The sequence below is a fragment of the Didymella exigua genome (assembly GCF_010094145.1).
Source record: "Didymella exigua CBS 183.55 unplaced genomic scaffold M421scaffold_41, whole genome shotgun sequence".
Classification (NCBI taxonomy): domain Eukaryota; kingdom Fungi; phylum Ascomycota; class Dothideomycetes; order Pleosporales; family Didymellaceae; genus Didymella; species Didymella exigua.
In genome coordinates, this window is record NW_022984815.1 from 109,597 (window position 1) to 136,361 (window position 26,765).

The window sequence follows — 26,765 nt, forward strand, 5'->3', positions numbered from 1 at the left end:
TCGACGCACTGCGTTCCGGCCTACAGTAACACAAGACCCCCCCCCCCCCCACCTCACCGCTACGCAATATACGCATACAACCCATCCTCCTCGCGCTCCAGAAACTCCTTCTCAATCAGCCGGTCGATATTGCGCTTAATCCCACTGACCTCCAACGTGCCCCTGCTCCGCGTCGCCGTGATGGTCTCAGCAACCAGCTCGGCGTGGCTGATGCGCTTGCGCGCCTTGAGGATGCGGACGATGGCGGCCTGGGTCTCGTAGTTGCGGTCCGCGGCGACGCGCTCGTGGGTCTCCTTGTTCTCTGCGGCCGTCTCTTTGAGCTGCACCGTGTTGATCTTGATGCGGTACTTGGGGTCGCTGAAGGACGCGTTCAGGGTGAAGGTGTCGGTGGGCGCGATCTCGCGGCCCTTGGGGTGCTTGGTCAGGGGCCGCAGTTTGGCACAGGCGAGGGACTGGAGGGTGCGGTTTAGCTCTGCGGGGGCTGGGGGTTGTTAGTGAGCAACGGTTTGGGATGGGATGGGTAGTGGACTCACGGAGACCGGTCGCTTGCTTCAGGTAGTTGTAGTCAATGTGCTCGGCCGCTGGTCTGCCGTTGAAGAGCAGGAGCACGATGGCTTGGAACGAGGAGACGACGAGTTCCTTGTTGCCTTTGGGGAAGTTGGCTTTGAGTTGGCAGTGGGCGAGGGCGTGCTTGAGTTCTAGCTTGCGGCCTGAGTGCTTCGACTTGTAGTGCGCTTCGAACTTGTCGATGGCGGACTTGATCTCCGGCGGGATGATGACGGGGACTGTGGGGTAGGTGGGCCATGAGGATGCGGAGAGGATGTTGACGTTTAGGTCGACGCTTTGCTTTTGACCGCGCTCTTCGCAGATCATCTTGTAGGATGCCAGCTCTTCGCGCGAGAGCTCGATGTCGCGGAACATCTGCTCGAGGTTTGCTGTGAAGCCCGCGCCACATTCTGTGTCGGTGTTAGCGAATCATGCAGTGAGCAATCCATCACGGCGCCTACCTGTCTTCAGCCTTGACAGCATACTCCTTTCAGCGTCCGCACTGGCACTCCTGCCCATCAACAGACGCCTAGCCAGGTCCTTCTTGTAGAACGCCTCGAACACAGCCTTGCCATGCACAAATCGGAACAAATCCAGTACTTGATCCAGCTGATTGTTGACTTCGGTGTCCTCATCATAGATTGCCTCCTCGTTGTCGTCCTCAGCCTCTGCGACATCCACCTTGGCCGATGCTCTCCGGCTGAGCTGCGCAGGAATAGCCTTCGCGCCACCTCGCAACAGCATATCGACGTACTTGGCAATCATCTCGCCAGTCTTGGAGTTGTCGGTACCCCAGCTTGCGCTCGTCTTCTTCGTCTTGTTCATGAACAATTCAAACGACTCGCGCAGACCATGGCCAAGCTCGTCATCGCGATGGAAAGACACTTTCCAGAAGGTGTCTAGCTGCCGCTTGAGCGTCAAGAGCTGAACGACCATGTTCTCCTGCTCCTTCTCGTTGAACACAATTGCCGTGCCCTCATCCTCGATCCACTTCGTGAAACCCCGTCGTAGCTTGTTTCCGAGTCTACGTCTCTCGAGGAGCGAGTACAAGAGCTCAAGATCCTCGACCGAGTTTGCTTCCAGCAGATCTGCAAACTCGTCTTGGTTGATCAGCCTCTCCTCCTTCCGCGAGATCAGGTGGTCCTCGAGCAAGGTAAGGAGGTCGCGCTTCGTCGTGTTCGGCAGCCGGTACGAGTCGGCCCTCTGCATCTCACGGTCCATGAGCGCTCTTGCGCTGCGCACGTACTCGGGCAACGACTTCTGCTCGCTTTCGACATCGGCCCACTTCAAGACGTATTCCTGACTGAGCTCAAGCAGCCGGGGCTCAAAGTGCTCTGTGTAGACGCTCATGTCGTGGAACATATCTACTGTCTTCTTGAACATGTCGCTGTCTAAATGCCCGCCCGTTCGATCGGCAGTAACGAGATGGCAGGCGCCGTCGATGATGCGCGGGTTGAGCTTTGCATGCTCGAAGATGATGGCGCGGAAGAGCCCGACCGAGAGGTCGCGCAGAGACTCGTGGCGAGGAAGCAAGTACGAACGATCGAGGTAGCAGAAGATCCAGTCGAGGTACTGGACCTGGTCATGCCATGTGCTCCAGGCCTGCAGCGTGGCACGGAGCACGTCGACGTCGGTCCGGCCCAGACTCTCCTTGACCCTAGCCTTCAGCGCGCCGCTCACGTACTCCTTGCACTTCTTGACGAGCCTGTCCTTGACGTCGCGCGCCATGTTCTGTCGGCAGAGGTTCTCGACGCCGCGGTACAGCTCCTCGAGGCTGAAGTCGATCTCGGCCTGCTTGAAGACGGTGTTCAGCGCGGCCTCGATCTTCTGCCATGTCTGGTCGAGAAAGTCCCTGGGATCGACTTTGCGGACGGGGCGGAAGTTCTTGACCATTAATCGCTTGGGTGCGGCGTTGACGCCCATGCTCGGTGCTGTCTTGCGCATAACGCCGTTGCGAGGCTTCGCGGGGCTGTTGTCCGGGCTCGACGTCATGTCCACGACCTCTTTGCCGTTCGGCACGCTCGCCCGCTTGCTGGGGAAGCTGTACATGTCGGCGGTGCTCATGATGCTTGGTGTGGCGGCTTCGCGGGGGGAGCTCTCGCGGCGGGTGCGCTTGTTCGTGGGCGAGAGGGCAGCCGTGGCGGCCGAGTTGGGCTTCTGCTGGGCGGTGAAGGACAGCTTCTGCTGGGTGGACACAGAGTGCTTCCGTTTCAGCGTGCTAGAGTCGGCGGAGGACATTGAACAGGCCGTCGAGAGTGCGGAGCGGTCGACGGCTGCACGTCGCTGGAGCTCGGCTGCTAGGATGACGCGCCGCTAGTGCTGCAGCTGCATAGTCGTGATGATGTCGGTAGCAACAAGATATGTCCAGGACTGCAGTATGGATGTTGTTAAATCGCCTCGAGTACGCCTCTAGGTTGAGAGACCACTGCAGACACACATATCGCCCTCGTGGCGACGCTCCCCTGATGCTGTGCTGTGTAACGTGCATGACTTCTGCGATGCTGTGCACACCGGAGATACCGGCAATAAGCTGCCTCCACCGACAGGCTGTCATGAATACACAGTCAACAGGCTGTCATGAATACACAGCCAACAGGCTGACGTGAATACACAGTCAACAGGCTGTCATGAATACACAGTCAACAGGCTGACATTCAAATCTAGAGTGTACAAGCAGACGAAGTAGAGTCTCGCCCCTTTGTGGTATCTTAACGCCAAGCACCATGCAATCTATGCACCAACAGTTACAATCATACACGGCGAGCGCCGCTAGAACAGACTCCACCCACCGCCCTGCTTCTTCATCCTCTCCCTCTCCTCCCTCCTGCTCACCGCCCTCTTCTCTCGCGCTTCAAGCTGCCTCAGCCCCTCCATCTCTTTGAGTACATGCTCAAGCAAGTCCTTTCTTCTCACCACATCCAAATGCCTCTTGATCTTTGGGTCTTCGCGCGCAAAACGATCAATCTCATCCTGGCTCAGTCCGCGTCCTAGTCTCGCGTCGAGCTCGCGGGGGAGCTGGTAGTAGAATTTGGACAGGAGCTCGGCGTCGAGGAATAAATCGGCCGTGGTGGTGAGTTTGTCTGCAACAGCGTCGAGGAACACTTCGGGACAGTGGTATTTGTTCTTGCGGCTGGCGCATTGTTTCGATTTCACGGCGAGGATGCGCAGTTTGATTATGTCGACGCGGTCGCGGAGGAAGACTGCCTCCCTTCCTGTTGTATCCTTAGTTTCAACTTCGTAGTAGGAGGACGGGACATACCTTTACTCAATAGCGCCTGACTGAACCCTCCAGCGCCACCAACACCGTCACCCTCGAGCACCACTTGTCCGCCGCGCACGCGATCAATGAAAGACATGACGTCCTTGACCTTTTTGCGCCCACCCATCAACTCCTCAAGCCGCTTGCTCGCCGCCTCTGCGACCTTGAGCTCCTCCTTCAGGACAGCGGTGACGTTCTCGCGGCCCTTGGCCCACTCGCTGTCTTCGAGGTCGATGCGGTACTTGTATGGCTTTATGCAGATCTCGAGCTCATCGGAGATGTCATAACTCAGGTCCTTGAGGATAGCCGTCGACGCCTCGGTGATGGCCTGGCGCGCGAAGGGGTGCGCAGAGAAGCGTGAGTTGGCGATGAGAAACTCAATGTTCCGTTGAAGTGCACTCGCAACGACGCTGGTTGCCAGACGGCCGACACCCAGCTTTGTGAGTGCGGCGCTGGAGCTGTCGAGCTTGATCTTCCAGATCGAGTCTTCACCCTCGGGGTCGGCTTTCGCGAGGCTGCTGAGCGGATCGGTTTCCGGGAAGGGTGGGCTGAGGTCGTCGAAGGGGCGGTTCCAGTAGCGCTGGGCGAGGAGGTTGAGGACTTGCTGGTCGAGTTCGTGTTTGAGGAGCTCGCGGACCTCGCGGCGGCCAAAGGACTCTGTGAAGCCACGGAAGGAGTGCTTGAAGCTGTCGAGAGATTCTGCGAGGTACGACTCTGCGCTCAGTGGACGCTCGTTGTACTGTACCTTGAACTCGTATGTGGCTTCAGCTAGCTCGCGTTGAATTGCTTCGCTTGTTGTTTTCAGGCTGGCTGCCATGGTCTGTTCGAGGACATGCATAAGCTTCTTCTTGAGGTTTCTGGTGCCAACTTCGACATGCTCCTCGGGCGCGAATTCGACATGTGAGCTGAAGTACGCGCTTTCGTTCTTGGCAATGGCGTTTTGAATGTTGCCGCTCCCACGGTGGAACAGCTTGCCGCCTCCTGCACCGGCTGGGACGCGGCATACAACGCCCACATAGCCTAGGCGCAGGGCGTACTTCTTATCGTTCAGTAAGCTCACAGCGCGCTCAGGCTCGACAAGATCCATCTTCGTGATGACTCCAATGGTTCGCTCACCGCGAGGATCAACCTTTCTCGATGCTCGCAGCGCGGTGCTGTTGGCCAGATCCACGTCTGCTGCTGAGATTGCGAGAATGACATTGGGCGCACGAATGTACTTCTCGCACAGCTGGCTAATGCGCTCCTTCAGCTCTGGGGGCTGGTCTCGTCCTACAACTTGGATGTACCCAGGCAGATCAATCAGCGAAAGGTCTGGTACGTTCGGCGAGTGGATGCGCAGCTGGATGGGGTCGTCAGAAACACAATCGGACGCCGGTACGGCCAGGTTCAGATCCGTCAACGTCCTCTGGATCTGGCTGAAGTCGGTGAGCTTCCCAAGCCCCAATGCGGGGAACTCTCCGTACTCGGCGTGGGCATCGGGTGTGTTGACGAGGGTGAGTTCGATCGGGCGGCGCGTGACCATGTTGTGGCCCTTGGGGAGGAACTCGTGCCCGACAATGGCTTCCAGCACGGAGCTCTTGCCGGAGGACTGCGATCCAATGACGACGATGGAGGGCAGCGTCAGCGAGTCGGACTGGCCGACGGTCTGCAGCAGGCCGCGGATCTCGATCATCTTCTTGGTGAGCATCATCATCTGCTCGTCGCGAGCAATCTTCTCGGCGTCCTGCTTGTCGTCATCGTCGTCCTGGCCGTATCCGAAAGCGGCTGCTGTCGACGCACCCGCCGCTGCAGCCCCGGCACCGCTCTGCTTGGGCTCCTCGGGCCCTTGTCCGCCGCCATTGCCGCCGCCAGCGCCGCCAGCCGTGTCGACGGCCAGCAGCTTCTGCACCCATTCGGGGTAGTCGGCCTTCTCGAGGCTGTCCTTTGTGCTGCGCCAGCCCTGGTCGATCTGCGCGAAGAAGCCGTTGGCGGAATCGAGCGCGCCGCCCGCGACGCTGCCAACGCCATCCCTTGCGCGGCCGAAGAGGTCGATGGCGAAGCTCCCAGCCTCTGTGGCGCGTTAGCTGTCTCCCTGGGGGACTTGTGGACGAGACGGTTGCACGTACGGCCGGCCTGGTACTGGATATAGGAGACGCCCGCAATGACTGCGCCGCCCGCTGCTGCGCCGGCGGTCGCAAGCTTGGTAACGAGCTTCGGGACTACTCGTGCGAATGAGATGGACCGCATGGCCGGGAGGTTGTGCAGCGCATAGCTGCCGAGGGGCCACGGCCGTCGCTTGATCAGGCGCAGGCCGGCTTCGTTGCGCAGCAGACCGCCGGCGGGCAGCGAGTGCGTCGTGTACCGGCGTGGCGTGTGCAGGGCGGCACGGCGCGCAAGCGTTGCGAGACGCGCAGTGACGAGCCTGCCGCTCATGGTGACGACGAGTGTGGGTGTGGTATGCGTGGATGTGTGCAGGTCATGGGACTCGAGTTGGCTGTCGCGCAGCGTCGCGCAGCGTTGGCCGTGGTTGCTTGTGATGCCTGGCGGGTCGGCGAATCCATCTGCGGTCGGGCACTCGTTCGTCACTGGCTCGGCGCCCCACGTGGCATTCAGCCTTGCACGACTGACATGACAGGGGAAGACTGGCTGGTGCAGCACCAAAAAAAGCCACATGCGGCTGATGCCGTGGCTATGGCTGTGGCTATCGTCGTCTACTTCAGACACAGCAGCGCCCGCTCGCCGAATGCATGCACTACTGACCCCTCCTCCCTGACCATGTCTCGCAGCCAGCCCCGCGAACCCTCTACCTCCGTGCTCGCAAACTTGACCAGCACAAAGTCGCGCACGTGTGCAGCACTCCACACAGCACGATCCCTGGTCTCTCTTGCCTGCCTGGCTGCGCGCCACTGCTCCTTGCTGCTCAGCTTCTCTTGCACTGCATCGCCCCAGTTTCTGCCCCCGATTCTCGGTAGTGCTTCAAACTCCTCCAAGAAGAATTTTGCCAGCGACGCAAACGCGGGCCCCCTGATAATGAGCGTGCCGAAGACAGAGAACCCATCCATGCGAGAAGACAAATGCACATCTGTCCGTCCATGCTTGTCCAAGATCAAGTTGTCTCGCAACAATAACCTCGTCTTCCCCGACGCCTCCGTCGCCCATACCTCATTCCGACTCTGGTACTCGTACATGTCCCAATCTTCGCCTCTGGCTGAGCGGCCGCTTGTGACCCAGTCGCACACGCATAGGCTGCCCTTGCCTTGCTCCAGGTGATAGAGCTGCGACTGCGAAAACGCTGTGCGTGCAAATGGCTGCACAGGGTCCGGCAGGTACAGCAACGCAGCGCCGTGCTTCAAGTGGACCTTCATGTGCTGGTGAGAGACTATTTGCGGATCGAGCGTCTTAAAGATCTTGGTGGATCCTTGGGTGAGAAGCAGGAGCCGCGTTTGATGGTCCAGACGCACAACCAGGTCTATGCTGTCTCCAGCGACGATGCCGCCTCCATATGTCAGGAGGTACACCGTGTGAACGAGACGTGGCGTGTCTGCCTCTGCGACAAAGTCCGGTGGAGGAAGAGGCTCCGGAGCGATCAATTTCAACGGATACTGGTAAGATACAGTCTTGAGTACTGGTGTGCTCGGCGGCAGAATCTCGATAATGATGGTGCCATGGCCGGGCTTCGACGCGGATTTGGCAAAAGGAGAGGTAAAGGACATGGCGGGGCTTTATTTTCTGCTATGATCGAGCATGGTTGAGCTGAAAGCAAGCGCGTGCTATGTCAACACGATGACCCTCCGTAGCGGGCGACGACAATGTCAAGAACGAGCTAACATGATGCGAATCGAGTGGGTCTGCACGTCGAGCCCAAGTAAAGGACAGCCGCGCTTGTCTTATCGATGGTTGCGATAGGTACCTGATTAATGCCAAGCGAACCACAACTTTTTCCAAAAGTTAATTGCCCCTCCTGTTGCCCGCCGTTTGTCCTTCGCTTCCGTATCCACCTTTGTGCAGCCAGCCAGCGCCAAAATTACTGCTTCGAGTTTTTCCATAACGACGCCTCCCAGAATCGAACTCGCGAACCTTGTCCATGTCACCCCAATCGCGGTAGTTGAGTGTTCGGCCTGCAATGGCGAAAGGCGTGGATGAGCTTGTCAATCACGTGCTCTCTGAGATTGCCCTAACCGGTGTGCAAGGTAAGCATGACGCGCCTTTCTGTTTTGCTTCTGGGTCGAACTTTGTCCAAGTCAGACTAGTTTGCTTGCTCTTCGCGCAACACCTCCTCTGCAGCCGCCCGCGTGTGGTTGTTGTGCTTGAGTAACACCAGACCCCGCTATCGCCTCATTCGGTGTTCGAGTCTCATCCCGAGCACTATTCGGTCATGCATAAGGCCACCCAACTGACCGACCACAGGAGCTGGCAGTGCCGACTTCAAGCGTTTCATACAGTCCTTTTACGAGAAGCAGCAAAGTGAAGATGGATCGTGCTCGCGTCTTCGACCAGAGCAGCTGGGATCCACGTTGCATGAGAGGATTTGGCGCTGGGTGACCGACCATGCAGATATTCGCATCATGCACCATGGGGTTACACGGCAATATACTCTCACCGAATTCGAAGCAGCAGAGAAGCCAGGATCGACGCCGAACAACACTGCGTCTGCAGCTGCGCCTACAGATTCTACCAACGCAGTGAAAGAGACACAAGACCCCGCAAAATCTCTCCTAGCATTGCGGGACTCCATGCGCCAGCGTCTTATCAAAGAAGGGCTCACCCCCCAGACCGCTGCCACAAAGAAGCCCTTAGGATTACAGAGCTCTTCGTCATCTCAAGATCCCGCAATCGAAGGGCCACCCAATGTCAGCTTGTCGCAACAGGCCGTTCGTGCACCTCGTGTCCTTCCAAGTCTGTCAAACGATGGCGATACAGTCTTCGACGATCCTCCAGCCGACACTCCCGCGCCTCGTCTCTTCGCGAGTCAAAATCGTATCTGGCAGGCATTGACTGGTCATGGCATCGATCTCAAGAAGGTTCCCACCATGGAGTTCATTTTGCTCTCTCTGATTGCTTCGCACGGAACAGCTGGAGTCACACAGCCCGACTTGACGGCCATGAGCGGGCAAGATAAGCGCTCAGTGCCCCACAGGACCGATGAGCTTTGTCGCAAGGGCTACATCGAGAAGCGCCCTGTTCAATCTGGCAAGCTGCGTACTAGTCTCTGCGTCCACCAGAAGTTTGTTTCGGCGGACCATTTCTTAACTTCAGGTAAAGTCGAAGACGTCTTCCAATACAAGAAGTTCGTGTTGTCTGGTTTTGTGCACCTTCTCTACAACACGCTGAAGGATGCTGGTGTCGTGCCGACGAGAGACATCCGAAAGCGATTGGTAGGAGCTCGAACCGCCCGGCTATTGTGCAGCCGCTAACAAGAAGCAGAATGTACCGATGACCACTTGGAATAAGCGAGCCGTGCAGGGCGCTCTCATCCGCCTTGATCAAACCGGGATGGTGAAGCGCTTCAGAGCACGTAGGAAAGACGCCGAAGACAACTGGCTCACATGCATCGAGGTGTTGCGCGAACCTCGACCAGAAGACCACGAAAACCTGAAGTTCCGACGCCAGGTCACTCTCGAAGAGGATGCCGAGGAGCAGTCAGACGAGGACGTTGACGGTGATACGTTGATGCGGGACCTGGAGGTTGACATACTCAACAATGACTCGCAAGATGTCGACGGTGTCAAGGAAGACGCCGGTCGCATTCCGCCCCAGTGGATACCCGAACGCCTGTTGTCTAACACGCTATATGAGGTTATAGGCATGGGCGGCGCAGAAGGATGGGATGCTGTAGTCGTGCGCGACCGAATTGTGGGCAAGTTTTGGCGGCGACCGATGGAGTCGTATCTCACTCGATTGACGGATGATTGGGAGGCGACTCAGCCAGCTCATCTCCGACACCTTGCAATTATTCGAGACACACGCAACACACAGGAGAAGAAGTTTGTACATTACGTGTATCGTACATACGGCAACTTCCAGGAGGCTGTGGACGCAGGCGAAGTCATTTGGGCCGGAGTTAGTAAGCCTGCGCCAAAACAATCGTCAGCAGCCAAGGGCGGCCGACCGAAGAAGGATGCACCTGGCGCACAGGTTGATGCTTGGGGATTTCGCGCTCTCAGCTCAAAAGATTTTGTTGACAAAGATGGTTCAGCATCACTTTCACAATGTCGCAGAGCCATCGTCCTACCAAGGAAGTATGGGCCACGATGGGATAATCTGCTTGCTGATGACATTGGGTATGAGAAGGCTGAGACACCCATGTCGGAGAAGACCATGCGGAGGAATAAGCCAAAAGCTACATCCAAAGACCTGTTATCATCTCAAACACCAAGGTCTGAGAATCCGGTAACTCCAAGTCAACGCAGCATACTCAGCGATGCGGCTACCGACGGCGACGACGCGACGCCCGTGGCTGCAGCCAAAATTCTGGGTCTCCCGAAGTTGAAGCACGAGACAGGGCTACTCACCATAGACCAGAGGATAGCCCTGGGACTGAAGCCGAAAGGCCGCCTCAGCAAGTTTGTTGAGGATCAGATTCGAGAGCATCGCAAGCAGACAGGAGAGCTGATGTCGATTCCAGAGTCGATTGTACTGGAAAGACCATCAAGCGCGAATACAACACCCGTCCTCGCTAAGTCTGGACCGCTCATGACCAAGGAAGAGCGGATCGCTGCAGGGCTGCCAGCCCGTGGGCGTCTGGGTCAGAAGATCGAAGACCAAATCCGCCAGCAACGTGGACTCCCAACGATTGGATCTAAGGTCAAAAAGCCGCGAAAGAGTCGGCCAGCCAACGAACCAGCACTGCTGAGCAAAGATCAGAGAATCAAGCTCGGTATCATACCCCATGGGCGTTTACCGCAGTCGCTTATGGAAGGGCTGCGTGAGGAGCGCGACTTCGAGATTCCTTTCGAGCAGTCCAAAGTCATCCCAGCGTATCTTGATGCCGTGAAGGAGAAGCTACCCAAAGCACAGCTGACTAGAGCAATCGATGGGGTCAGGGTACAGACGATGCGGGAAAAGGATCCAAACTATGATCCGACTCGAGGATTGGACAACTCTGATGACGACACCCCTGTTCTCAATGACCCTGACGAGTCAGTAGTGATAGCCTCGAGAACCAGCACGCCAGCCGTTGAGAAGCGAAAGGCTGATGATGATACTTCCGTTTCGCAACCCCCCAAGCGACTACGAACTGAGCGAGACGATTCCGCGGAAGAGTCCGGCGCGGTAGTACCGACACCACCACCAACAACGTCCCCTGCGATCACTGAGCCAATTTTTGAACCGCAAGAGCAGGACGATTCGAGTACAACCAATGTGGAGGAGGAGAGTACACTTGTCGCAACCAGTCTTCCACAACAAGACCGTCCAAAGATAGTCACGCCTCCTCGCGAGAGCTCTCCTCCCATCATCGATTTGGCCGCTGTCGATGAGAAGATTCATTCGATCAAAGATAAATACAGCAACCGATCTGTTCCTGGCGTCTATATCGATCCATTTGCGAAACGTAAGATTGGCCAAGGTAGACCGCGCAACGCTTACATTGCGACTTTTCGGCTGCAAGGGCTCACGGATCTGGACTGGTTCAGGAATGAGACAACGACTTCTACAAGCGAGAAGCAGGAACCATCACCACGCCGCCCGGTGGAATCGCCTGAAAAAGAGGTCGAGACAGAAGAGCAGCGTACAGACAACGATGAGCGTGACGCGACCATCGCCCCTTCAACATCTGCGGCGGGGGACAGCGTCGAGCCCGATGCAGCACTTGCCAATTCAGGCGCGGATGGTGTTACATTGTCTCAAAGCGATGTCCTGGATGCCGAACAGTCAGGAGATCAACACATGACTGACGAGACCCATGTTTCCCAGCATACGCCAGCTGGTGCCGAGCATATGAACCCCTCGGGACAGAGTCGGAAGGCAACTCAAGCAATACAACAGTATGCTCGTCCGGTTGCTGGCTGGAATGCAATCAACAAGCCGCTACAACCAGAGTCTGCATACCAAAGCCCTTATGCATCTGCTGATCCTACAGAGCCAATTCATGTCGATGAACCACAGCTCGAGGATGACACAGCGGAACAAGAGACGCAAGATGATGCAAACGATTCTCAGATCCAGGGCGTATGTGGTCCGATTAGGGAAGAAGACATGATGAGCCGGAGTGCCAGGAAGCTCGCAGCATACATGGGTACCAAGACGGGAGGCGGAAGTCAGAAGATGTTCCGTCACAAGGTCATTATGCAGATCATCGACCTTTGCGATGGTGTTTATCCCATGCATGGAGAAATTGGACGACCATTCACCACTCTTTGGAAGCAGCTATATCCCAACGTGGCTCCGCCAAATTCGAGCACCGTGCTGTCGAATCTGAGAGACATGATCGCTGATCCACGCAACAGGCTCAAGAAGTTCAGCTTCCTGATCAGGCTTCGACAGAGTGCCGGCTTGAAAAAGAAGGACATGGTGGTGTACGAACATCTCACCCCTACAAGCCCGCAGGTTACGAAACTCGCATACAAGATGGCCAACTACTCCAGCACGAAGGCACATCAGTACTATCCGGAAGAGATCCTTCACTTGGTATCTGATGAGTCATTCTACGTGCCGATGCCAGTCGCGCCGAAAGACGAGACCGTCAGCCTGGAGCGTCTTAATCCAAGTCTCAGGAGCAAGATTAAGGAGGCCAACCTCGAGCGACGGAGGCGGTACTACCACAAGCAGAAAAATGAAGAACTCGCGCGCGACGCTCAAAACGCAGGAGTGGAGGCACCTCTCAAACAGACCGCGAAGGTCGACGGACAGCCGCGGGCCAAGCGAGCGCGTCTTGCAAGTCTCAATGACAAGAACAAACGATATCGTCGTGCTCCGCTATCGACTGCGCCCTCGACAACTCTTGATCCAGAGCTTGGGGAGAGCATAACCGAAGAGATTGAACCAGCGGCAGATGAAGCTCAGCAGGGGCGATCCTTGACGTGGAGGGATCCTTGGGTGGGTCCTGCCGTGGGTCAGTCTACGCTATCGGACAACTCAGCTCCCACAGTTCCCTCGATTGGATATTACGTTTCGTCAATCACTGCGCCCATTGTCCGCTTCTATTCAACGAACGGAACCTTCTCTACGGAACTTGGCTTTGTTCGTGCGACCGACTTGCTTGGTATCCCACTTCCGACAAAGGCTACGGATGCTTCGATTGCGCCGTCGAAAAGCAGAAAACGAGTCAGGATCATCGAGCCTGCATCAAAGCCCAGCAAGAAAGTTCGTCTTGGTACGGGCAAGCCTGTTCCTGTTACTGAACCCAGTCTTGTCATTAGCTCCAGCGACGGGAGTGACGATCCCTACACCTCTGATTCGTCCTCAACTTCTTCTGATAGTGAAGACCATGTCCCTCTTATGCAACTCAGCAAGGCTCAGGCCAAGACCAAGGCAAGGGCGAAGGCTAAAGCCAAGGCCAAAGAAAAGGCGAATGCCAAACGAGGCAGCAAAAAGGACCCGCCTCCTACCCTACTCGAACGTCTCACTGGTCTTACTGGAGACCTTAACGAGCCTGTCTACCTTCCACCAAAGCCGAGGTCTCAATCGCAGAAGACATACCAGGCCTGGACCGAAAGAAAGAAGGCTGGCTTCGACAAACGGCAACGGGAGCGCAAGTATGCCGAAAGCCAGGACCCTGTTGACAAATTTAAGAAGCTGGTCTGCACTCTCGTCATTGCTTCATCGATGGCAGGAGTCGAAGGCAGCATTGACTGGAGTATCGTCGAGAAGGCACACGATGCCAAGGGCTTCGATCTCGCTAAAACAAAAGCTCTATGGCGCTGGATGCAAACAAACATGGCTACACAGATCGAAGATTTGACATCAGACTTCGAAACTCGCTTCCTGGAGGCATACGAGAACAACAGGATCGCAGCGATCGAAGATCCGACGAAATATGATTGGGCAAACCTGGTCAGGTGGGCTATGCACACTTGTGTGTACCCTGAACTCTCTTTGCCTGTGTACCGGGAGGCGCTTCAGCATTTCATCGTCGATTTGTCGAGCTACGAGGCTCTGGATCGACCCAAGTGGTATCGTGAGAGGGTTGCAGACAGAGTACGCACGCAGCTACAGCTGCAGTACCCCTTCACTGCGCCTCTGCACCAGTCTCACGCTCACGCGAAACGAAACAGCGTTGACGAAACCGAGCTTAAGGCGCGATCATGGATTCGGGCGAATACAGCTACGCCACAGGACCGCTACGACAGCAAGACAGCTCATGAGAAGCTTAGGGCGCTAGGTGATCCTGTGCTTGCAAAGGTTGTGGGCGAGTACGTCGACCGACAAATGCTGCGGATGCGCCAGCTAAAGCGCCTGTTGCCCGGCAGGAACTACACATTCACAGCACGACTTGCAAAGAAGTACGGGCGCACCTTCGAGCTCAGCGACTTCATGGCTGCTGTCAAGATCAAGAAGGATATGGACGCTGCTTTTGCGCAGGACGATCCTGAGAAGCGTATCTATTCTATCTCCCGCGCCGAACCAGATGGCGCCATCATGGCAGTCATGTCGTTGCTCAGCAACGGCAAAGTCAAGTTTGCTCCCCAGCTCCCGTCTGTCAACAACGAGTTTGGTGCTCCGTTGCCGCGATTGTCTGTATGGGGTTTCATGGAAGGCGATTATGTGCACCGTGGCATTGACAGGCAGCGTTTGTTCTGGGACATTCATGTGGTTCCTACTGAGACATACGACTATGGGAATCCACTGCAGCCGGCATCTGCGCCGCTTGGAGAATTGGCAACCAGTCTCGCAGCTTGGCCGCCGCTTCCAGTGCCACCGCTGCCTGGTAAACATGACTTCAATGCCCTACTGCCGATCTGGAGCAGCATGGATGGGCAGAAGGTCACCTGGCCCTGGTGGTACCGGATCCTGAATCTAGTGTTGCAACCTCTTATCTTCCAGCCCGGTGCAACGGTCGAAGACATCCACGCAAACTGTGATGAGTACACAACCGAGATATTCGAGATCCAGCTCGTCTTGCAGTGGCTGGAGTCGGTTAACGCAGTCAAAAAAGTCATCGGCGGTGGCTATATCACTCTGCCGTGCATTTGGGCTGTATTCGGCGATGTCCTGCACGATTTAGAGGACGACTGGCTCAACGCGCATGTCAAACGCAAATACAAGAAGCACGAGAAACAGCAATGGCGTGACAAGTATCACCTAAGGTATTCCACGTTGCTGGGGCGCGATGCGAGGCCGTCACCGAGCGATGACAATGAGTCTGACGCGCAAACCGATGACGAGCGCGAAGGAGCGATGACTGCGAGCACAAAGATCATGCGTCACCCGAAAGAGCAGTATGCAATTATGAGGGATCAAATCGCTGCTGCGGCGTCTAAACCTTCTGCTACCGATCGAGCTGCGGATACTTTGGTACAAGAGGCAGAGCATCGACCTGCGTCCGAGAGCAAGGCAAATGGAGCGCAGACCTCCGAGACCGCTGGCACTGCAGATGAAAATGTCCCCATGCAGGACCTAGATGGTACGGAAGAGATGGATGCCGAGGGTGAGATGGAAGTTTAATCGGGAGCAAATCATCACGATCCGTATTACGGTGTAAAGCACAATGATGTAGAGCATGCATGTGCTGTAGAAACAACGATGAAGATATGTGTAGTACGGAATGGTGTTCGCAAGGCCCTGCGAAGGACTATGTTGGTGCTATTCTGTTCTTGTACAATAGAGGTACGTCGAAACGTCAAGCCCTCATCCTCTGCTACTCTAGAGAAACAAAAAGATTAGAAGACATGATACAAAGTCTGATCAGCGATTGGATTTTTTCCAGATGTTCAGTGACGCCACTGTGGAGATTGCTGATCGGCAGTTAGTGAAGTTTTCATAGCTCTGCTCAGCCAATCAAGAATCTGTGATGGACTGTAGCCCTGTACAGTTGTATCTGGTTTAACGTAGCCTTTCAACAGTCCGAGGTGCTCGATGCGACAGCTCGAACACGCTTCCGCCATAAATCGTCCGCTCGTTCGCGCTGTGTGACCTCTGGGAACGTAGCAGAGAGCCAGCCAACAAAGACGTTCATTGGGTCGTTCCTCCGCGCATTGCCTGGCTGACCAATTCTGTGCAAAAATCATAAATAACCTACAGGTCGTGTGCAAAGATGGTGGAGCGGCAGGATCGCATTCTGAATATTTATGGCACAACGGATCTGCATGCATACGGATCTACATCGAACACAGCGATGCACCTGCGCCCCAAACAGAGTAACTAATCATATTCTGACCACCACATGCTATATCGACCCTAAAGCGAACCTACTGCCAATCAGCAGCCATGTCCATCTCCATCGCCGGCATCAGCAGTAAGTTGGCGTTGCGTATTGCCTTCAACCTCCTTCAACAACCTGGCATTCGACTGCGTGGCTCCTGTCGCGATATCAGCAAACTCCCATACACTCTTAGGACTCACCCGAATCTTCAATTGATTCAGACTGGTTCCTACGACACTGAAGCCTTGCGTTCACTTGTTCGCGGCTCCGACACCGTCATCTGTTGCTACTATGCTGATAATGAGACCATGATGTCTGGACAGAAGCTCCTTGTCGATCTGTGTGAAGCAGAAGGTGTGCACATATACATGGCAAGTGACTACACGGGTGATTACCGGAAACTAGAGTATAGAGAATCGAATCACGGGTAAAATATGTCCCAAATTCCTTTGGGATAGCCAACGCGAAACTCACGCCTGACTAAACAAGGGGGAAAGAAAGCAACGCCGTGCAATGTAAACCCCGGCTCCACTGTTGCCACCCTCTCAGCTGTAGTGTATGTATCAGTCTCCGAGAGGGGGTTAGATACCTTGCGATCATACCCATTCCCTCTTCAAGCTCGTTCGGCTCGTCACTGGGCTCATGCAGATCACGGGGAAGCCATCTTAACTTTTGAATACCCTAGTTACCTCCCCGAGGCCCAGTATCCCACACGCATACTGTCGACTCTACCGATGAGGTGTACGAGATATCGGAGGACACTTGTCGTGACGGCGGGTACTTCGAAGGCTCAATGGGTTCTTTGGTGATCGCATGCCGCTATTCCAGACTTATGATGATATAGCGCTTGAAGAAACGTCGCAACAGTCGTCTTGTTGTCAGAATACTGTTGACAGGAGAGTGTTGCGGTACTTTCGAGCCGATCAGAAGGTCAACCATGCGTTAGGACCGAGGACGACCTACAAATTGGAGTCGGCATCGTCGTTGGAGACAAGAAAGACGTGGAGATGCATAATATGCATCAGGTGAAAGCTGTTGCAATGACACAGGCGAGGAAGCTGCTGTTTTGGATGAAATATTTGTGGACGCACAGAAAGGCTTAGATAGGAGAAGGTATCGACAGGCGCTAGAATGCTGTGGCCGATGTTGGAGATCTGATAAACATATGCGTGATGCAGCATATGCACGACAATACCACGATGAGCGAAGGGTATGAGGATCGTAGTGGAATGTAGAAGATATAGGATGGTCAGGACTGGAAGGTAGAGAATCCTCATGTGCTGGCAAAATTTGGACGTGCTGGGTTCAGAGAAACAGTAAACAAACACAGTGCGGCATAGATGGAAGGTATCACAAAGCTGGGGACGAAGAGCACATCAGGAGGTACGTTCAATGTTTTACTGCAATACGCATGAAATGCTTCCGATAAGTGACTACCAGTCTTGTCGCACTGAAGGGTAGTCCGCGCTCACATTGGCTAAGTGGGCGTCAACCACCTAATACTTACGTAGAAGTAATTAGAGCAGAAGTAAAAAACAATAGAGGAAGGCATACCAATCAGAGATTTTCAGCGCTGTCAAGGAGATAAGAGCATCGTGTCTTTGAGCCAAACCACGTAGAGGATCGGCTAACATATTACTCTTAGCTTCTCCAGGCCTTGACAGCATGGGCGAATGAGTAGTCGTTATACTCAGTACCGCTCTAGATGCACTTCCGGGCATCTTACACCGTGCTTGAATGTACCCCGACACCACACACCATCCACGCTTACACCGACTTCCATGTAATCCTGCGTCCACCTCACCACCTCCCCTGTGCAAGCTTAATATCCCTGATTTGATTGAAAACCCTCATCAAACTACCCGCCAGCCTCCGCTTTAGCTCCTCCACAGCAGCATCGGGCTTCATCTCCTCCTTCTCCACGATCGCCATCCTGTCGCCCTCGAAAAAGCACCTCACAGCTCCAACTCCAGGCGCGTTGACAAGCAGACCCATGTAGCACTCTTTACCTTCGTATCCGATACCGATGAACACATCTTCTGTGCTCTGGATGCCGTTGGGACCCAGCTGGTTGTTCTTCCTCACGCGGATGAGGGTGCTGCAGATGTGGGCGACGAGGAACGCGACGTTGTCTGGGTGTGCGTTAGGAAGCAGTGGACGGATGAGAGTGATGAGACGGAGGCGGATGGAGGCGTCGTTGTAGCTGTATTGCTGGGTCGTTTGTATGTATCTAGATGTCAGCTGCGATGGTGCGAGCTGTGATGACGCGACCATGGCGATTGAGTACGTGAGGGGAGTGTATGGCCGTGTAGGTGGATTGGTAGCGGAGGTAGTGGCGGGCGTTGAGACTGACCGAGTTTTGTATGCGTGGATGATGGCTTGACGGCTAGGATGGGAATATTGTTCAGGGAAGAGAGGAGCGGCAGGTTTGCAATTAGACATGCTTGCAATTAGACATGCTTGCACTAGTAGATAAGTCGAGGTGATCGCAAATGATCGTACAATCGCGAGATGTGGCTTGAGAGTACTCAAAAATATGAAGTGAAAGTGAAGCAGGATTGCCCAAGACAGATAGACTGGAGAAGCAGTCGTGTGACTTGACGAAAGACAATCGCAGTGACGAAGGAAAGCCCACCTACTATACCTTTGGCTTACGGTTGTTGCTTCCTTCCGCATGGTGGAGTCTCCCTTCCATGTTGATGCTCTCCCCCCATTTTTTTCAGGAACACGCCTCGGTACCTTGCACCGGCATCAAGCACGGCCTCAACGAAGAGTACTGTAGCTTCGGTCGGGGTATCTGCGCATTCGCCTCATAGGGTGACCTTCCTGCCATTGTCTGCGGTTACACCGGCATAAGGTTTTGTTGTCAGTTGTGCCACAAGTGACGTTCAGTGAGTCTGTATCCAGCTTCTCGTCTGGCCCAGCAAGTCCTTGGAGTATCGTTGTGTGAGCGCGGATCGACAGTCTACCTATCGATGGTCAGTATACTCACTGTATGCGTTTACTCCCATCTCTTACGGCAGAGAAAGAGATACTCAACCACGGAGCGTGCTATCAGTTGCATGTTGAGAAGATCACCGATGCGGTGCTTATGCTGCAATTAGTCGGGCTTCACATAACGATCAATCCAGTTGCTGATCTTGGCAAGCTCTTTTTTTCGTCAGGGAAGGCGGGCGTCATTCGGCCGTTGGCGTCCTTGAGAGAATTCGGCTCGAGAGAAGACATAATCGTTTCTGGAGACCAGTCGCTGGCTGTGACTGATCAGCTGCTTAGCATGGTGAGCCAGATTCACAATGTCAGCGATGTGTCTGCTCAATCTTGATGGCATTCACAAGCTTTACTCGACGTGATCAAGCGGAAAATCCTGTCAGAACGGCACCGGGCTCGAAGAACCTTGACGATAATCCTGAGCTCGTGTTGATCAACGTGTTGGAGGCAAAAATCCAAGGACCGTATTTAGCGTGAATAGGTAGTTCCCTATCTATATATAGACAGCCAGATTCATCGTTGCATGTTACCTGAGGGCGTGAATAGCAGAAGTACTCAGTTGTCGCTGGATATTTTCACGTTTTCCAGCGCCTGTTGCTCACATATGAAAGTTGACACAGATGAAATACAAGTCATGGTGCTGAGGGCTCGAGCAGCCGGAAAGCGAGACCGGAGAAAATTGGGGCCTGCAGGGTTCGATTCGCGCGTGGCTCGTGCGCGCTCCCTTGTCGCCTGTCGCCTGTCGCTCCTGGTATCTGCGACTCCCTGACAACCATCTCTCTCCACAGCGATAGGACCGACCCACGCACCCCACGCGCTCCTTCCCTGCTGCGTTCCCTACGCGTACATTCACTATCAACACTCGCTTTTGCACGACTCTCACTGCGACCCACGAAGCGTCCCTTCACTGTCGCACCTCCCCGGCTCTCGCTGTTCCGTGCCGCAATACACAGCCTCGTCGCCAGAGAACATCGCACCCAAAGCGGCACCACACCTCCTACAACGCTCGACAATGGGGTTCGGCGATTTTACAACACTATGCGCAAAGGCGTCGATACCTCTGTGCGCCCTCGTTGGGCACCAAGAAATCAATGGCGGCGCTGGAATTCAGACGAAATGCTATGCACGAACGATTGAGATTGCGAACACTCTCATCTTCCAGGCGGCGAACGACTTCATGCACATCCTGGCCCTGATAATGACAGTGGTCATGATAATACATGTCCGTTCCAAGTTCACTGCTGTTGGTATGTTGCGCCACTCAACCATGTTTTATAGAACATGCGAAAGTACTAACATGCACGTGCAGGTCGTAAAGAGATCACCTCGTTCTTCTACATCTACTTCCTCCTCACCATTGTTTCGCTCATACTCGATGCCGGCGTCGCTGCACCCGGCTCTGCTGCGTACCCATACTTCGCCGCCGCCCAGAATGGGCTTGTCTCTGCGCTCTGCACCAGCCTGCTGATCAACGGATTCGTCGGTTTCCAGCTGTACGAGGATGGGACAACTCTGTCAGTTTGGTTGCTTCGACTGACCTCCCTCGGCATGTTCATTATTGGCGGCGCCATTTCCCTACTCACCTTCAAGAACTGGGCCGGTCTGGATGCTAAGAACCCCATCGGCGTCTTCGTTGTCACCTACCTTGTCAACGCCATCTTCCTCTTCATCTACCTCGTCAGCCAGATCATCCTGGTCATGGGCACGTTGGAGGACCGCTGGCCGCTGGGCGACATCATCTTCGGCGTCTTCTTCTTTGTCATTGGACAGGTCATCTTGTACGTCTTTGGCGACGTTATCTGCGACGGTATCCAGCACTACCTCGACGGCCTGTTCTTTGCAACTATCTGCAACCTGCTTGCAGTCATGATGGTCTACAAGGTTTGTGATCCCCACACTACCTAAAGCGTTTACCCACTAACGTGTCCAAAAAATAGTACTGGGACTCCATCACTCGCGAAGATCTCGAGTTCTCGGTTGGTGTCAAGCAGCACAACTGGGAAGTCAAGGAGCTCTTGCCAGAGGAGGACAAGCGTGGCACCGTCTACCAGGAGTCAGAGTACGCATCGTCGGTGTACCAGCAACCGTACCCGCGACACTCGCAATACTCTAATCTAGACCGTCACTAAGCGGTAATGACCGTTTCTGTCGCATTTACCTTTCAAACAAGCTCCCTTTCTTGTATAAACGACTCATCAGCATGACATGGCGTTGGCGGCGCATTTGAGCCCAAGTATTACACTCGTAATTTTGTAGCAAGAGGAGGATCTTTGGACAAGATCGTCCAGTCTAGGAGATACTGGCTCAAGAAGGAGCAACTGATACACCTGGCGCCCGAAGCGTGTATCGTGGAGTATTACGACCATCTTGACGACTACCATAGCCTTACATAGTATAGTATTCAGATCGCTGCGGTGACGCAGCTTCCACATCTCTTGTGCACACTCGCCTCGAATGCGGACCAAAGCTTCTCAAACAAACGGTCAAGTGCCGCAGATGCAATCTTCTATGACGCTTTATTGTGGAAGTCTTGGCATCAGCCTTGCACTTTGTGTGCCTCGAGACGGGCGCTCGCTCTTCCTCGTCAAACAAACCAGCATTGGCGAGCTAAACCATGCCTGCCAACCCACGGGCCCACTCCTTCGACAGTGTCCGAGCAGAAATCGCGGAGGCCACAGGTACACATGTCTCTCTCTCTTGCCAAGCTTACAGCGCGTCGCTGGATCGGACCCGGCGCCGGAGCGAGCCTCGAGCCCAAGCTCCAAACCAAAGAACCGGCATCAGCCACCGGAACTTCCGCATCAGGTAACGCCGGCGCAAACACACAGCAACGCGCTCACATCTTCCGCGCGCCTTGTCCTCATGCAGTACTCCTGAGCCCAGTAAAGAGCCTCATGTCGTCGGCTTACCTTTTGACGTCGTGACGGGCATGTTTTACGCGTGCTAAGCAAGACCGGGCGACCTGCTCAATGGCGCGTGGCTGATGGCGCGCCGGAGCTCGATGAGGGGTGACAAGCGGGGTTCGCGAGCTGGGTAAATCTGCGCGGGATATATAGACACGGCCTTTCAGCCGCGAATGCTAGGTCTGATATTCCTTGCGGGCTTTCGATCTTCTGATACCTCGTGCTGGATTTGTTGTAGAATCGATCGAGGAGTTGGTGTACCTAGTGAGTCAATCCAGCTCTGTACATGTTGCGGTTGCAGGCGAACATTAGCAAGCAGGTTACTGACGGCTCTAAGGCACCACACGTGACATCGGATTGTATCGTTGCAAAGCCAGAGCCCAGCATTGAACGGAACAGATATTGGAATTAATCGGAAGCAATCAATTCTCCCTCCATCTCTTACTGCAGCCATGTCGAGGAAGCACTTCTTTCCCAACCCTGAGGGCGTGGTCGTCCACATGCTCCACTCCCTCGTCAAACGCAATTCCTTCATGGGCCTGGACGTGACAAATCGCGTCGTCTACAACACCGCACATCCTCCGGACCAGGTTACCATCATTTCCGGAGGTGGTTCCGGTCACGAGCCCGCTTGGTCTGGCTTCGTTGGCGATGGTATGCTGTCTGCCGCTGTCTGCGGCGACATCTTTGCATCGCCGAGCACCAAGCAGATTATGGCGGGTATCAGGAACGTTCCCTCGAGCGAGGGGGTTATTCTATGTATCACGAACTACACTGGCGATATGCTGCACTTCGGCCTAGCAAGGGAGAAGGGTCAGGCGTTGGGGTACAAGGTTGATGTCATTTGTATGGCTGAGGATGCGGCTCTGGGGCGAGAGAAGAGCGGAAAGGTTGGGAGAAGAGGACTGGCGGGTAATCTGCTCGGTGAGTGGTCAAATTACGCACAACTCTATGTTTGCTGATGATTTCAGTCATCAAGTTGTCTGGTGCGGCAAGTCAAAAGGGGTGGGGCTTCCAGCGAGTACGAAAGATTGGTGAGCTGGGCAACGGACAGTTGGTGACCATCGGTGCAAGTCTGGACCACTGCCACGTGCCCGGCCGAGAAGCGTTTGAATCGGTCCCAGATGATTCATATGTTGTTGGTATGGGTATTCACAACGAGCCGGTACGATACTTCAGCAAAAACACAGCGATGCGGTGACTAACTGATTCAGGGCCTCCGAACAGTATCTCCTATGCCTGCACCGGAAGACATCATCAAGGAGATGCTGACGTACCTCCTCGATCCCAAAGATACCGACCGCGCTTTCGTACCTTTCTCGCCGTCTGACTCGATCGTCATGCTCGTCAACAATTTCGGTGGACTGTCAAACCTCGAGTTCGACGCTATGGTCAACATTGCCCTGCAAGTGCTCGAAAAAGACTACAACCTCAAGCCCGTCCGGATCTACGCCGGCGTTCTCGAGACCTCCCTTAACGGCCAAGGCTTCTCTATCACCCTCGGCAACATGTCGGGCATGGCCAAGGGCATGGAGTTGAGCGATGAAGAGGTCATCGAGCTCCTCGATGCACCCACCAATGCCCCGGCATGGCCCAAGAACGGCTACCGTCCCACAAACTACAGCAAAGAAACAGAGGAACTTCGCAACAAGGCCAACGCCGCATACGAGAGTCAAAGCGGCCGTGACAAGGGCCCTGAAACACCTGCCTCTCTCATCCCAGCGCTTCGGAAAGCATGTAATGATGCGCTCGCCGCAGAACCCAAGATCACACAATATGACTTGCAAATGGGCGACGGCGACTGCGGTGAGGCTGTAGCCGGTGTATGCAAGAATATCCTTGCAAACCTCTCCTCTATCGAAAAGGACCCTCCCGCCGTGCTCGCTCTCCTTGAAAGCGTAGGCGAGAACGTCGAAGACGTCGGCGGCTCCCTCGGCGCCATCCTCTCCATCCTCGTCACAGCCTTCACCAATGCACTCTCGACCGCAACACTGCAATCCAACGCGCCTCTCTCCATAGAGACAGTGTCTAAGGCAGCATCGGTGGCGCTGGAGAATCTGAAGAACTACACTAGTGCAAGAGAGGGCGATAGGACCGTGATGGACGTGCTGATTCCGTTCATCGAGACGCTGGCGAAGACAAAAGATCTGGCGAAGAGTGTCGAGGTTGCGCAGCAGAAGGCTCAGGATACTGCGACGATGAAAGCGAAGTTCGGCCGCGCAACTTATATCGGTGATGGGATGGGCGAGGATAGGAGCAAGATCCCGGATCCGGGGGCGTACGCAGCAGGTGTATGGCTGAAGGGATTGGCGGAGGGTTTCAAGGGTGCCTAAGGAGAGTGTCTATGGAGAAGAAGATACGTAATTACACATTTAAGTTTATTGAAGTAACGTTAAGAATTGTGCCTGTGCAAGCAAAGCATATGTGCGCGTGTAATGGCCATCGCTTGTGGGATTCCCATGCGCCTGTGTCCAATTCAGCGTGTGACAGCTCGACAAGCAGAACCATCTACATATACTCGCGCATCCCCACAGGATACCATCACTAACTGAACCCCACAAAAACATGAGCAATACACAGCCCTCCAGATCTACCGACCCTGCGCCCTTGTTACTAGCCATGCACCTCCGCCACCTCGTAACCGACGCAGATAAGAACCTCGCCGAAGACACAATCCAAACCTGGATCCGTAAGCCCTCATTCCAATTCCGATTCCCATCGCACCACCACTCATAGAGCATCGCAGAGAACGCCTCCGTCCTCATCCGAGACGCAGAGTAGCGCGCCTTGCGCCGCATGACCGCCGCCCTTCAGTGGCTGAAGATGAAGCTCCGCACTCCGATCGTTGATAACTTGATATTCCTGGGCGATTATACGCTGTTCTACGAGTGGCCGGGGAGTGGCATGGAGCCCATTGTTCGTGCGGATCAGGTCCAGTATGGGTTCTGGGGGCTGAGGAGTGCGGTTGCGAGGGCGGCTACGCGGATCATCGCGGCGAATAAGGCTACAGGTTTGCTGATGTTGGGATATGGCTCTAGGGTTAGGTTTGTGGGATTGCAGTTGGTTTGGTGGGAGATGTGTGGTTTTGGGTTGAGGTTTGCTGTGTCGCGACTCGCGCGTGTGCATGTCATCACAATCAATCGTTCTCCATTTTAGCACTACTCTCTATAACGCGCTACTTTACCCATATGATCACGCAGATTACCGGGGCATAAGATATGATGAATTAAGCGTCAAGTTGGCCCATGCGTCCCTCTCTCTGGTGGTTCCTCAGCCACGTAGCAAACTCCTCAACATCCTCCCTTAGGGTTCGAAACATCTTCTGATCACTCCTAAGAAGCGTACGTGGCGTAGACCTCCAGTTTAGCGCCCCCATAGGGAGCGTTGGTATCCTCCTCCCAGTACCACACTCCGTACTTGTCGTCAATTCTCCACAGGTACACATTCTGTTGCGGTATCAAGTGCAAATGTGAAATAAGTATATTCTGTTGTTCTTTGCTGTTGTTCTGCTTGTGTCTGGCCTTTCGAAGGCTGGCTGCGGGGTCTGTTTTGCATGACGTGTTTGTGATGCAGCTGAGATAAGAGGTGCTCAACAACATGAGGAAGCAGCACCAGACCACCGCCAACAGCACGTGATCTGCTTCTCCTCACAACCGTTACACATTCTCAGGGCTCTTACGCAGCATGCCGAACCTGCTCTCTTCTTGGTTTATGACGATGGTGATGATGTCATCTGTGCGGTCTATCAGTGTGGTTGATGCGGAGTGAGATGAAGGGCGTACGGAGGAAGGCGTTCATTTCCGCCTCTGAAAGTTCGGGGTCAGCTTTCTTTGCCATTTCTTTCAAAACGACTCACAGATCGTTGCTGGTCCCGGGCTCAGCCATAGTTTAATCTGGTCTGTCAGCCATAGCTGCGATTTTGTTGCTGCGTAGAGGTTTACAGTGTCTCAGTCTTTATATACCCCGTACTCTTGGTAAACTCATAAGGTAAAGAGACATGCGCACCTGGCATGGCCCTTTGATAGACTCATTGATATCTCGTGCTTACATTATGGTAGCAAGCAGAATCTGCTCAAGACCAGTTATCTCCTCAAATGCAGCGCCTTCTCGAGGCACAGAATGACAGACACACAATTAACCTCACCAACTGAAGACAATATTGAAAGTCTGATAGAGCACCTGCGAGACTTGGGCGGGCGGGCAGACCGGTTTTTAGATCCCTTCGAAGCGTAGACCTTTGTTGGTCAGACATCTCCTTTTCTTGCTCCCTTCCTAGGCTGATAGTTACCACAGACGACACCATCACCATAATCCAGTTGCTCGACAAGGGCGGACACTACCCGTATCTCCTGGACAAATGCTACCTGTTTCTCGAAAGGCTGAGCATTGAAGTCACATACGGACTCTATGTGCTGATATACCATCATGGGAGTGGTGCTGACGAGGACCAGTTTGGAGCGCTGAGAGCGAAGACGTCCTTCTATGCTAAGTGGATTAGGGACAATCAGTCGGATGAGCTCGCGGCGAGGCGACTGCAAGGTAGTTCAGGCCCAGAACAGTCGTGAGGAAAGTATCGTACTTGATTCACTAAATCTTGATGGTGATACATCGGTTTTCCAGCTCAAGGATGGAATGTTGAGCGATCAAAGGAACGTTAGTTGGTCGATCTTGCGTTAATGAGGCTAGTCATGCTACCTTACCCTCGATGGTCTCGTCCGTTCCTCAATTGGCGGAGGGCCAACGTTTGCTGTTCAAGATGCTGTGTACCACAACTTGAGGGTATGATACA

General features: G+C 54.5%; 8 protein-coding genes across 8 annotated transcripts; 4 read left to right on the forward strand and 4 right to left on the reverse strand.

Moving 5' to 3' along the window:
- Positions 1–59: 59 nt before the first annotated feature.
- M421DRAFT_73157 (cullin-4B) lies at positions 60–2,784 on the reverse strand (the record flags this gene model as incomplete). Its single annotated transcript, XM_033596941.1, has 3 exons — positions 60–481; positions 534–956; positions 1,008–2,784. 3 exons carry the CDS (start codon positions 2,782–2,784, stop codon positions 60–62), a joined length of 2,622 nt encoding a protein of 873 aa, XP_033444413.1.
- Positions 2,785–3,315: 531 nt separating this feature from the next.
- M421DRAFT_103949 (uncharacterized protein) lies at positions 3,316–6,217 on the reverse strand (the record flags this gene model as incomplete). Its single annotated transcript, XM_033586961.1, has 3 exons — positions 3,316–3,758; positions 3,806–5,854; positions 5,911–6,217. The coding sequence occupies 3 exons, from the start codon at positions 6,215–6,217 to the stop codon at positions 3,316–3,318; spliced, it is 2,799 nt and encodes a 932-aa protein (XP_033444414.1).
- A 278-nt stretch (positions 6,218–6,495) lies between these two features.
- On the reverse strand, positions 6,496–7,497 carry M421DRAFT_73277 (UreD-domain-containing protein; the record flags this gene model as incomplete). The annotated part of the gene is made up of 1 exon (XM_033596951.1): positions 6,496–7,497. The coding sequence occupies one exon, from the start codon at positions 7,495–7,497 to the stop codon at positions 6,496–6,498; it is 1,002 nt and encodes a 333-aa protein (XP_033444415.1).
- Positions 7,498–8,071: 574 nt separating this feature from the next.
- On the forward strand, positions 8,072–15,616 carry M421DRAFT_424997 (uncharacterized protein). Its single transcript, XM_033593940.1, has 2 exons — positions 8,072–9,159; positions 9,209–15,616. The coding sequence occupies exons 1-2, from the start codon at positions 8,350–8,352 to the stop codon at positions 15,386–15,388; spliced, it is 6,990 nt and encodes a 2,329-aa protein (XP_033444416.1). The 5' UTR covers positions 8,072–8,349; the 3' UTR covers positions 15,389–15,616.
- A 2,332-nt stretch (positions 15,617–17,948) lies between these two features.
- M421DRAFT_296089 (uncharacterized protein) lies at positions 17,949–18,944 on the reverse strand. The gene is made up of 2 exons (XM_033589068.1): positions 18,439–18,944; positions 17,949–18,217 (listed from the first exon to the last, which is right to left on the reverse strand). Exons 1-2 carry the CDS (start codon positions 18,759–18,761, stop codon positions 18,091–18,093), a joined length of 450 nt encoding a protein of 149 aa, XP_033444417.1. The 5' UTR covers positions 18,762–18,944; the 3' UTR covers positions 17,949–18,090.
- A 1,141-nt stretch (positions 18,945–20,085) lies between these two features.
- M421DRAFT_8999 (chitin synthase export chaperone) lies at positions 20,086–21,202 on the forward strand (the record flags this gene model as incomplete). Its single annotated transcript, XM_033597813.1, has 3 exons — positions 20,086–20,320; positions 20,383–20,954; positions 21,011–21,202. 3 exons carry the CDS (start codon positions 20,086–20,088, stop codon positions 21,200–21,202), a joined length of 999 nt encoding a protein of 332 aa, XP_033444418.1.
- Positions 21,203–22,428: 1,226 nt separating this feature from the next.
- Positions 22,429–24,309, forward strand: M421DRAFT_73079 (dihydroxyacetone kinase; the record flags this gene model as incomplete). The annotated part of the gene is made up of 3 exons (XM_033596937.1): positions 22,429–22,900; positions 22,948–23,141; positions 23,191–24,309. 3 exons carry the CDS (start codon positions 22,429–22,431, stop codon positions 24,307–24,309), a joined length of 1,785 nt encoding a protein of 594 aa, XP_033444419.1.
- Positions 24,310–24,772: 463 nt separating this feature from the next.
- M421DRAFT_9001 (uncharacterized protein) lies at positions 24,773–26,541 on the forward strand (the record flags this gene model as incomplete). The annotated part of the gene is made up of 2 exons (XM_033597815.1): positions 24,773–24,986; positions 26,270–26,541. The coding sequence occupies 2 exons, from the start codon at positions 24,773–24,775 to the stop codon at positions 26,539–26,541; spliced, it is 486 nt and encodes a 161-aa protein (XP_033444420.1).
- Positions 26,542–26,765: the final 224 nt, after the last annotated feature.